Below are 12,498 nucleotides of genomic sequence, written 5' to 3' on the forward strand. Positions count from 1 at the left end.
TGACCACGTCCAGAGATGTCAGCTGCAGCTCCATCAGAGTTAAACTTCTTAATAATATCTGCAGCAGTGGTCACAGGAACATCGAGCTCTTTGGAGATGATCTTGTAACCTTTACGTTGACTTTGTTTGGCTGTTACCTTGTTTCTAATGTCTTCAGACCGTCTCTAGTTTTCCTTCTGTTTTCAATGTTCAGTGTGATGCACAAACAGCAGAGTGAGTCACTTTCTCCTTTTAAACTGGCTGCTGAGTGATTATAAGACTGAAAACACCTGTGATACTAATTAAAACACAATAATCTGCTTAAAGTATCACTACAGATCAATTATTTCTCACAACTTCTAAATGGCACCAATAATTTTGTCCAGATTATTTTAGAAAATAATAAAATGTAAAGGTGCTGATAATTTCAGCCACATCTGTAGAAGGCACTGTGAGAAGAAAATTAAATTTTATAGCTAGAACTGTGAAGAAGACAAAAAATAAAAGATGGAGAATAGCAACAGAAATTTAAAGTAGAAGAAGAAAATAATTTTAAAAAAGAGCGAATTAGAAAATTAAAATGATACATGATGCAACATGTTTTCTTTATTCTCTAATGGTCACAAGTGTGAAGGCGCTGAGACTGAACAGCCTCTGAGTTAACAACACTTAGACCAAATAGGTCTTGTCTGTAGGTGGAAGGCTGCAACATGGATTATATTTTAAAAATGAAGTAACATTAGGAGCCACTGTTTAATTCAGCACATATTTTGTAGGTAAATGTAGACTTGTTTCAGTAAAAATGTAACTTAAATGACTAGTTAACAAGCGATCCATCACCAATCACCATTATGTTAAATTGTTGTTTTTTTCAATGTGTGTGTGTGTGTGTGTGTGTGTGTGTGTGTGTGTGTGTGTGTGTGTGTGTCCTGCAGATCTCCTGCTGAAGTCATTATGACTCATGTTTTCCACCTGGTGGCTCCTGACCAGTAAGTACGCTGATGACATCATCATTACATTTTGTTTTTAATAAACAGCTTATTGATTTGATGTTTTTAGTTTACATCACAATCACTGAGAAACAATCAGTGTGTCTAAATTTTCTACTGCATCGATTCATTGATTTTTCTGAGTTTATTTTTCTTTTCTTTGTCTTTATATTTTTGTAAACAAACTAACAATACTTCTGGGTTTTGCTGCTTGGACAAGATTCAAAGTCATCACCTTGAGCTCTGGGAAACTGACGGGTGTTTTTCTCTCTTTTTCTGACTTTATAGACCAAACAATCAATTAATTTATCATGGAAATAATCATTAGTTGTGGCCCTAACAGCATTATTAGTATATTACATTATTGTATACTAATAATGTAATATACTAATAATGTTTTCCTAAAATCAACTTACTTTACAGTTTTATACCAACAGGAAATGATATGTCAGTCTGACACTGCCAGTTAAACTTCACACTACTCATTTCCCAAACATTTAATATTTGGAGTTCACAAAGATGTTTCACCTCCATCCACAATCAGTTTTTAATGTTTTCCAGTCGTGAGCAGCTTCCTTTTTGCACTCTGAACTCAAATGCATTACTTTAACAGCATGAACACACTGCAGACTCAGACTGGGAACCAGTGTTTAGTCTGGGACTGGTAGGCAGCTAAAACCTCAGACTATTTGTGAAGTCTGACACCTGCTGCTCAAAAGCAGGAACTGAACTCTTTATATGTGAGTGACTGGAGACAGGAAGTCTTCAATAATCAGCTGTTTGATCGATAACAAATAAAAATACAAAACTAGAAAGTTGTGTTTTCACAGACATGACGTCAAATGAGCATAAAAACTTTTCACAACATGAAACACTAATATAAATCTTAAAAATACTAAAACAACAGAATTTAATTAAGATGTAAAGTTTTTTAAGATGAAAAAACAATTTTAATTTTGAGTAACTGCAATTGAATAAAACTGAAATATATATATATATATATATATATATATATATATATATGTGTATATGTATATATATATATGTGTATGTGTATATATATATATATATATATATATATATATATATATATATCACAAAACTACAATTGTAAATGAACTCTGAATATTAATTGTCAATTAATATTTTTAAATGAAAGGGAAAATAATATATAAGCCTATAAAAAGTGACGGTGGTTGTTGCTAATGCTGACATGTTGCTATTTGTCACCCTGCTGCGGATAAAACAACAGGAGGCTTGTGGACACCAGTCAGTAAGTAACGCTAATGCTAATGCTAACACTCACAGCACACAGTTTAGATTGTAGTCAAAGGTCAGTAACAATCTGACATTAAAACATATTTATAAAAAACAGATTAAACTGTAATGAATACATACATTAATAAATAAATCTGTTTAATTTTAACTCCGACAGCGACATGGACGACGTAACCTTATACTATAATGTGTTTAAATATGTGACTTCATTGATTTTATTGTAAATGTCAGTGACAATATTAAGGTTCATGTGACAGTAAAAGAAACTGGTGAAGTCAGTTTATAAACATCATCCAAAGTTTTCTTCATTACTTCAAACTTAACAACAGTATTTTGTGTAGCAGAATTGTGTTTAGTTTAGTTTTCTATCCTGTAAATCATCTCAATGCCCCTCAGGATTATTATGAGGTAGCAGGTTGTTGGTTTTGGTCTTTAATGGGTCAGATCATTTCATTTGTTGACAACATTAAAAATCTAGAATATTATAGACTGATGCCACATTCATGTCATACAGAATGTGTAGTAGAGATGTTTGTGAGCGTTCATATCATCAGATAACTGTAGATGTGTTGGTTGACTGAGAGTTATACTGTTCATTTGGATTCAATTACACTGAACAGACTTTAGTTGAAATGAGGTGTCCGTGTTTGTTTGATTTTCAGTCACTTCAGCGCTTTCATAAATCTATTGATCTATATGATGAGCACCAGCGTCCTCCAGCCCTGAACTAACTTACCTTTAAGCTTTTACCTTTTTAAACCTACTCTCACCCAAGCAAAGAGCAGATACTCTGCTCAGCCCCAACTGGCTTGATGGGCAGTTAATCTGAACGCTGTAGTCGACGTAGAGGTCCAACCACCATCACTGTTTATGTAATAATGATTTAGATGTTGATGTGAACGCTAATTACAAGTCAGAAACTCAAAATTATGATTAGTGTATGAACATATGAAATATGAAATAGCATTATTCTTTAAATTAAACCCCTCAGCACGCAGGAGTTCTGGGTAATGAAGTCCTCAACAATTGCGACTTGAAAGCATCGGTCCGCCTCCAACACTGTGATCTTGAGGAGGAGGTCCTAAAATCTGGCCTTTACATTGTAATGAGCCCATGAAAACTTTCCATGTTCAGCTTCACTGCTGGTCAGAAGAAGAAATAAATCATTAGGATGTAGTTTGTTCAGATTGTTGCTGTAATTAAGCCTGCAGCCTGCAGGGGGCGCTAACAGGAGTTTAGACTGATGAGGAACCTGTTTGTGTTTCAGTCTGCAGTACAAACAGCCCAGCATCGTAAATGGGTAAGTAACGTTCACTGTCACTATTGTTCATAAGAATGAGGATGATGTTGTTGTCGTTGATGTTTGTTTCTTGATTGCAGTCGTACTGACGTGGTGACGGTGGCGCCCTGGTTGGCTCCTATCGTTTGGGAGGGAACCTTTAACCCAGCTCTACTCGACAGCATCTACAAACCAAAGAACATCACCGTTGCTGCCACTGTGTTTGCTGTTGGAAAGTAAGTATGACATCACAACATCAAGCAGTAATGATGTGTTTGACCTTTGACCTCGAGGTGACCCCTCTGACCTTCTGGGCAGGTACATCATGTTCCTGAAAAAATTCCTCAAGACAGCAGAGGATCACTTCTTCGTTGGTTTCAAGGTGCATGTCTACGTGTTCACTGACCGGCCAAAGGAAGTGCCTCAAGTTGAAATGGCTGCCGGCAGAAAGGTAGACCGGATCAATTGATTAATACTCAATAAAGCAGCAACATATTTATTTAAATCTCTGATCATCTGCTGGACTTTTGATTTGTGGCTGATAAACCTTATTTCATTGTAAATATATATATATATATATATATATATATATATATATATATATTCCTCCCCCCTCTGTGACGGTCGTCTCCCTCCCCTCTCTGTACATAAGTATTATGAGCTTGATGTAGTAAAAGTATTGCAGTAAAAGTACATAAGTATTATGAGCTTGATATAGTTAAAGTATTGCAGTAAAAGTACATAAGTATTATGAGCTTGATGTAGTAAAAGTATTGCAGTAAAAGTACATAAGTATTATGAGCTTGATGTAGTTAAAGTATTGCAGTAAAAGTACATAAGTATTATGAGCTTGATATAGTTAAAGTATTGCAGTAAAAGTACATAAGTATTATGAGCTTGATGTAGTAAAAGTATTGCAGTAAAAGTACATAAGTATTATGAGCTTGATGTAGTTAAAGTATTGCAGTAAAAGTACATAAGTATTATGAGCTTGATATAGTTAAAGTATTGCAGTAAAAGTACATAAGTATTATGAGCTTGATGTAGTAAAAGTATTGCAGTAAAAGTACATAAGTATTATGAGCTTGATATAGTTAAAGTATTGCAGTAAAAGTACATAAGTATTATGAGCTTGATGTAGTAAAAGTATTGCAGTAAAAGTACATAAGTATTATGAGCTTGATGTAGTTAAAGTATTGCAGTAAAAGTACATAAGTATTATGAGCTTGATGTAGTTAAAGTATTGCAGTAAAAGTACATAAGTATTATGAGCTTGATATAGTTAAAGTATTGCAGTAAAAGTACATAAGTATTATGAGCTTGATGTAGTTAAAGTATTGCAGTAAAAGTACATAAGTATTATGAGCTTGATGTAGTAAAAGTATTGCAGTAAAAGTACATAAGTATTATGAGCTTGATATAGTTAAAGTATTGCAGTAAAAGTACATAAGTATTATGAGCTTGATGTAGTAAAAGTATTGCAGTAAAAGTACATAAGTATTATGAGCTTGATGTAGTTAAAGTATTGCAGTAAAAGTACATAAGTATTATGAGCTTGATATAGTTAAAGTATTGCAGTAAAAGTACATAAGTATTATGAGCTTGATGTAGTTAAAGTATTGCAGTAAAAGTACATAAGTATTATGAGCTTGATGTAGTTAAAGTATTGCAGTAAAAGTACATAAGTATTATGAGCTTGATGTAGTTAAAGTATTGCAGTAAAAGTACATAAGTATTATGAGCTTGATGTAGTTAAAGTATTGCAGTAAAAGTACATAAGTATTATGAGCTTGATGTAGTTAAAGTATTGCAGTAAAAGTAGTGGTTTGGTCCCTCTGACTGATATATTATTATATATGACATCATTAGATTATTAATAGTGAAGCATCAGTGTTAGAGCAGCATGTTACTGTTGTAGCTGCTGGAGGTGGAGCTAGTTTACTCTACTTTATATACAGTTAGACCATAAATCAGCATAACACAGCTGTCAGCAGGTGTCCTGAGTCCTTGCAAGAAACATAAAGGTTGTTTTCCTTTCCCACTGCAGCAACTAAACTGTTTCAGTAATAGTTTTGGCCAATGAGCCGTTTTTGGATGTTTACATTTCTCAGAATGAAAGAGCAGATGTTATTTTCTACCTTTCTTTTTTTTCCTGCTATACCAAACCGTGAACTTGTTGTACCATTACACCTGTAATATAAATTATATACAGACGTGGCTGGAAATATTGGTATCAGAACGCTCCAACGTTTTCTTCTCATCCTCTCTCAGCTGCTTTCTGATGTATGTTTGGGGTCATTATCCTGCTGGAAGACTCATGACCTGCGACTAAGACTCAGCTTTCTGACACTGAGCTGCATGTTTCACTCCAAAATACCTTGATAGTCTTCTGATTTCATTGTGCTGCACAGATTCAAGGCAGCAAAACAGTCCCAAAACATCACGGAGCCTCCTCCATGTTTCACAGTAGACATGATGTTCTTTTCTTTGAAGGCTTCATCTTTTCTTCTGTAAACATCTGGGTCGGTGTGATTTACCAAAAAGCTCTAATTTAGTTTCATCTGTCCAAAGCACATTCTCCCAGAAGGACTGCGGCTTGTCAACATGCATTTTAGCAAAGTCCAGTCTGGCTTTGTTGCGTCTCCCTCTTAGAAGTGGGGTCTTCCTGGGTCTTCTACCACGGAGCCCGGTTTCATTCAGACAGTGAAACTGTTGTACCTTGAACTTGAAGATCAGCTTGGATCTGTATTGAAGTTTTCTTTGGTTCTTTCTCCACCATTCAAACAGTTTTCCTCTTGTGACCACGTCCAGAGATGTCGGCTGCAGCTCCATCAGAGTTAAACTTCGTAATAATATCAGCAGCAGTGGTCACAGGAACATCGAGCTCTTTGGAGATGATCTTGTAACCTTTACATTGACTTTGTTTGGCTGTTACCTTGTTTCTAATGTCTTCAGACCGTCTCTAGTTTTCCTTCTGTTTTCAATGTTCAGTGTGATGCACAAACAGCAGAGTGAGTCACTTTCTCCTTTTAAACTGGCTGCTGAGTGATTATAAGACTGAAAACACCTGTGATACTAATTAAAACACAATAATCTGCTTAAAGTATCACTACAGATCAATTATTTCTTACAACTTCTAAATTGCACCAATAATTTTGTCCAGATTATTATAAAATGTCTTTGTAGAATAAACATAAATTCAGTTATTTTCACAACTTTTATGTTTTGTTCCACTGCAAACCAAACATAAACATGCACTGATAATAAAATATCTTTTAATTTCAACACTGTTCAGGGCAAATGGTGCATTATTTTAATAAAATGTAAAGGTACCAATAATTTGGGCCACATATATAAAATTAATTTTCACAATACATTTTAAATTCTTTTCACAAGAAACCAGTTTTCTACCTGAAGTGAACAGATCTGACTTCTGGCAGTGAGGTTTCTCTCTTTATCTACCCAGCTTGGTCCCACACATCTGAACTGTTGTAATGTTTTGAGTTTCTAAAAGGTTCTGCATTGTTCTTTGGTCACTTTTTCCTCTGTTAGAGAATCAGAGTTTTATAGGTGAGATTGAGAATGTTGTGACATCTTCCTACATGCGTGAAAAACGGCAACAGAAAGACGGAGTCACAGTCTGATGTTTAAAAACTAACACAACAGAAAGAACTACAGTTTGTGTGCATGTTTGATATCTAAAGACTCCTCCTCTTCCTCCTCCTCCAGCTAATGGTGCGTCCGGTGCCCAGCTCAAAGCGTTGGCAGGAGATTTCTGCTCGTAGGATGGAGATCATCCAGACGCTGATAGAGGAGGAGCTTCGTAACGGCACCGACTACATCTTCTGTCTGGATGTCGACTCTGAGTTTCACGACCGCTGGGGCACCGAGTCTCTGGGCGGACTGGTTGCTGTGATACATCCAGGTCTGTAGACACACAGCTACCTGTCCAGGTGAAGTTGGGTTGTGTGTCATGTGTTGCTTCCTACCTGTGTGTCTGCAGGTTACTACAGAGACGACCGCAGCAGGTTCCCCTATGAGCGCAGACCACAGTCCAGAGCCTACGTGGCTGCCGGGGAGGGAGATTTCTACTACTGTGGGGGGGCGTTCGGGGGCCTCCTGCAGGAGGTGCACCTGCTTGCCAAGACGTGCCGCTCAAACTTTGAGGCTGACGCCAAGGAGGGCATCGAGGCCGCCTGGCAGGAGGAGAGTCACCTGAACAGGTAGGCAGTGTCACCTGAACAGGTGTTGGCACTGTTTGTATTTTCTGATAACTTCCTGTTCTTGTGTGTTCAGGTACATGTGGATCAACAAGCCCAGTAAGATTCTGTCACCTGAGTACCTGTGGCAGGACTTCAAAGCCAGAAACCCGGAGATCCACATCGTCCGCTTCTCTGGAGTTGTCAAGAACTACGCTGACATCCGACCCAACGTCTGAGAGTCTGGACTGAACTAAAGTGGACTAGAAGAGCTGTGCCTTGAAACAGGTTTGGAAAAGCTCAGCTACACCTGTATGCACTTACTTACCCACAATCCAACTCTTCACATCTGCATCATCTGACACCACAGAATCAAAAACATAACTGTCGTTACATGGTGTCACGACCTGATCCGTCGCCCTTTGGATTAACTCATCACCTCTACTGCACATGTGCAACTTGTTGAACTTGTGAAAACAAACCGTCGTTTTACAGCGGACTCTTCTCGATGTGCTTGAGTCATCCGTCCGATTGTTTTTCTTTTTAGGCTTCATGTTCATTTTCTTCTGCAGAAAACTAAAACTGAGCTGCTACTTTCAGCAACAAACATCTTGAAGAAGAAAGATAAAGTTAGCCAGCTAACAAGCATTAGCTACTGTGAACAAACAGGGGCTAGTTAGCATAAGCTCTCACATCAATAAATAAAGCATTCTCCATCTGTAGCAATCTAATATTTGTTGTCCAGTGAGCTACATTTTATTAGCTCACTAACTACTCAATGCTAGCTCATATTCTATATTGAAGAATGGTTCAACCATCCGTCTGTTTATTCATATTGTAGCTGTGATGCACACTGACGCCTCTAGGGGGGGTGCTAACAGCAGTTTGTTTTCTTCTACCTATGTGAGCCTGTGCAATAGAGGTCAAACATCCTGATCTGGTCTAGAGGACTCTGTGGGTTCAGGTGCTTCTTTGTTAGCCAACAAACTGAACCAGGTTTTATCTGTTTCATTAAGAGTTGATGTGACGAGACTCAGGTCTGGTGATAAGTTAAAGGACGAGTTCCCAGTGTCCCCAGAGTTTCCAGTGTTTCCAGTGTGTTAAACCAGCAGTCAGGTGTCTGTAATCATTCCTCCTGTTCATACTGGATATTAAAGATCCTTCAAATGTGCTTTCAATGGAAGTGATGGAGGATAAAATCCACAGTGTGTCCACACAGTCATTTAAAAGTCTGTGTGAAGCTTCTATTCAGCTTCATCAGTCTGAGTTAGTCATATCAAGTGGATATCTGACACATTTACAGTCTTTTTAGCATCAAATTCCCTCTTTGTGTTTCCTCGGACAGTGTTTCCCTGTTGAGCTGCAGGTGGAAGTATAGTAACAAAAAGAGGAACTTTGGCACTAAAAAGACTGTAACGTTGAAAGATATCTACTTGATTTGACTCATTTGGACGCTGAAGCTTCATATTAGCTTCAGATAAACTTTAAATACATTTTTGCACAGAAGGAGGACTGTGGGTTACATTGTAAGGTCATTATGAAGGGATCTTCTAATGGTCAGTATGAACAGGAGGAATGATTACAGCAAGAAACACAGCTTTAATGTTCATTTGATGACTGACTGCTGGTTTAACCCAACTTATTTAAACCTGCGTTACCAAACAACCCCCTGAAACATCTCAGGTTCAGTAAAGTTCAGGATCTTTTATATTCTGTCTTCTCAAAGTAAACAAATTAAATATAATTAAGAATGTGTATCATGTGACCACAGTCTGACTGAAGGTATACTTCATCATTTTTGAAAGCACTTCTTCTCAGATGAGTCAGATGTTCAGATTGATTTCTCTCTTATGTCTGTATGTTATATATGAAGCTAAGGCTAGCAGCTGGTTAGCTTAGCTTATCATAAAGACTAGAAGCAGGTGGAAACAGCTAGCCTGGCTCCAGCTCCTTGATTAACAGATTTGTTTAATCTTAAGTGTAAAAACTAGAAGGGAAATGGATCGGACTATTTCCTGGCTGGGAGCAATAACTCTCAGAGTGGCATCAATCTTCTCATCAAACTCTGTGTTTTACAAAGTTTGGAACTGTTCCTTTAAATAAAAGAGCTCGATGATGTTAAAAAACAACTCAAAGCTTCTCTCAACAAATTAACAATAGGTCAGATTTTCACTGAAATGATTAATCGATTAGTTGATCCACAAAAAAATTCTGCAACTTTTCTGATAATTGATTAACTGTTTCAATCAAGTAAAGATGGTGAAAACATGACAAATAAATGCGGTGATTCGTTAGTTTTCTGTTTTCTATCACTGTAAACCGAATCTGTTGGTGGAGAAAATGTCATCTCGGACTGTAAGAAGAGTTTATGATATTTAATAGATGAATGATTAATGAATAATTAAAATAATCATTAGTTGCTGCTCTGCCCTGTTTACTAGCAGGTCACACCTGTGCAGGACGAATCACTGACTTTATATTCAGCGCTGGGTGTTTGATGGACCTGTTGCGCCACCTTCAGGGTTTCTGCTGTCAGAATCCTTTCTCTCGAGTGTTTGTTTTGTTTGTCGGGTGGTTCAGGTTCGGTCCACCATGGTACATTTGACCCTGTGCAGTTCTGACATCATGTGACTTCCACTCAGGTGTATGTGTGCTTTCATGTAATAAAGAAAATTCTTTTTCTGTGTGAGAAGAATTTGTTCTGCTTCATTAATGTTGTCAGATTAAATATTCTAAATAAATTTATTATGATTTTAATAACATTTTCTGATCAGCACAACATAATTATTTAATGTTGAAAGTGTGTCTTATTGAGGTTGAGAGATCATTAATCAGCTGACACTGAAACAAACAGTTGAACAAAATGAGAATTTGAATTGTGAGATAAATAAATTAGTTTTATGATTCTGTTAGTGTTTAACCTGCTGAGCAGCTCCCTCTGCTGGCAGCAACACACACTGCAGCTGCTTAAATTCAGGTTTATTTGTTCAACAATAGAGTGATATAAAATGATATATCTGCAGGACCAGAGTTTAAGAACAAATCATGACCCCGATCGCAAGGGTAGACAGAGTTAAACAATAAAACTGACTCAGCTGATCTGACTCGTTAATCTGAGTCAAACCTCGTTTTTAAATCATCTCTAAGTTTTTGTTTATCACCTGCAGAACTTTGTGCTTAAAAGTTTTGTCTCAGTTGAGTTTCTTGAACTGAATCTGATGAACGTCGAGTCAGAAACTTCTGGTTCAGTTTTGTGTTTGAACAGTTCAGAAAAACTCTGAGTTTGTTCACCCTGAGATGAGGGAAAGTTAACTTAAACTCAGGGTCAGCTACCATGGTAACTTACACCCTGGGTCAGCTACCATGGTAACTTAAACTCAGGGTCAGCTACCATGGTAACTTACACTCAGGGTCAGTTACCATGGTAACTTAAACTCAGGGTCAGTTACCATGGTAACTTAAACTCAGGGTCAGCTACCATGGTAACTTACACCCTGGGTCAGTTACCATGGTAACTTAAACTCAGGGTCAGTTACCATGGTAACTTACACCCTGGGTCAGTTACCATGGTAACGTAAACTCAGGGTCAGTTACCATGGTAACTTAAACTCAGGGTCAGTTACCATGGTAACTTAAAGTCAGGGTCAGTTACCATGGTAACTTAAACTCAGGGTCAGTTACCATGGTTACTTAAACTCAGGGTCAGTTACCATGGTAACTGTGAAGCTAACCTGCTGCTTCTTACAGAGTTTCAGGTCTTGGTTCGTTCGGTCGTATCAAAGCTCGTATGGAAGCTCGTTCATTAGCGGAGCTTTACTGTCAGAATCTAAATCCTGGTCGGATGTTAGTTTGTTACTCAGGACTTTCTAAAGTTTTTATGCATCAGTCGTTTCTTTGAGCAGCAGTTCAAATATTCCACAGCGTGAATTGATCCTCAGCTCAGAATCAAACCTCTTCACGTCCTTCTGTTATAACTCTGAGTCAGTTTGTTAGAGCAGCTGCTGACCTCTAATCTTTATTACACATAATGTTTCATCTCAGTTTAAATGTAAACAATCAGTATGAAGCTTCAGACACATGGGATCAATGAATAATGATCCCTGTCAGTCATGATGTGATTGGTCCATAATATCATAGATGATATGTTAACATGCTGAGTGAGCAGGATCGCGGTGCAGCTGCAGAATGTAGTTTGAAAGTGAGATTTTTAAATAGGAGTTTAATCTGAACGTATTTTAACAGCATTCAGTGTTTAAATTTACTACATTTGCTGAAGCAGCTGAAATAAAGTCACTGAATGTTGAGCTGAGAAACAAACAGACGTCTAAACATTTAAAATATTCTGTATTTTAACCTCGATGCCTTTTCAAGTACAAACCATCAAACACATTATTATTGATCAGACTGTGAGTTTACAGTCACGTCTCTGTGTCTTTGATCTATTTATGTTTTAAATCTTTAACTATATTTCATCTTCAGTTGCTGCTTCCTGTGTTTGGAACAAATATATTTAAAATGTAATGTAGCTGCAGCTTGATACAGTCAGATCCCACTTTATCATCATTAAACAAATGTAAGTCTGATAAACGATCAATTAATGGACGACACTGAATAAAACTTTATTGTGTTAATTTATTGACACTTTTCCTGCTTATCTTTTTTTTAAAGATAAACTGATTAAATTTAATCCACTGGATTAAAATGGAGGTTCTGCCTTTTATTTGCTTGTTGCCATGGTGACTCGTAGTATCGGGGCTCCATTGACGATAGCTTT

At 37.2% G+C, this 12,498-nt stretch overlaps 1 protein-coding gene across 2 annotated transcripts in view; it reads left to right on the plus strand.

Annotated features, from left to right (window-relative positions):
• The window catches only part of LOC121884996 (globoside alpha-1,3-N-acetylgalactosaminyltransferase 1-like), a 19,602-nt gene extending 10,726 nt beyond the window's left edge, over positions 1 to 8,876 (plus strand). For both annotated transcript variants that reach the window (XM_042394151.1, XM_042394152.1), the window contains exons 5-11: positions 915 to 968; positions 3,514 to 3,546; positions 3,627 to 3,761; positions 3,844 to 3,976; positions 7,255 to 7,450; positions 7,529 to 7,748; positions 7,822 to 8,876. In XM_042394151.1, the coding sequence (XP_042250085.1) occupies positions 915 to 968; positions 3,514 to 3,546; positions 3,627 to 3,761; positions 3,844 to 3,976; positions 7,255 to 7,450; positions 7,529 to 7,748; positions 7,822 to 7,963 (913 nt within the window). In that variant the 3' untranslated portion in view covers positions 7,964 to 8,876. The remainder of the gene's footprint in view (positions 1 to 914; positions 969 to 3,513; positions 3,547 to 3,626; positions 3,762 to 3,843; positions 3,977 to 7,254; positions 7,451 to 7,528; positions 7,749 to 7,821) is intronic.
• The last annotated feature ends 3,622 nt before the right edge of the window (positions 8,877 to 12,498 follow it).

Source organism: Thunnus maccoyii, chromosome 18 (genome assembly GCF_910596095.1).
Source record: "Thunnus maccoyii chromosome 18, fThuMac1.1, whole genome shotgun sequence".
Taxonomy (NCBI): domain Eukaryota; kingdom Metazoa; phylum Chordata; class Actinopteri; order Scombriformes; family Scombridae; genus Thunnus; species Thunnus maccoyii.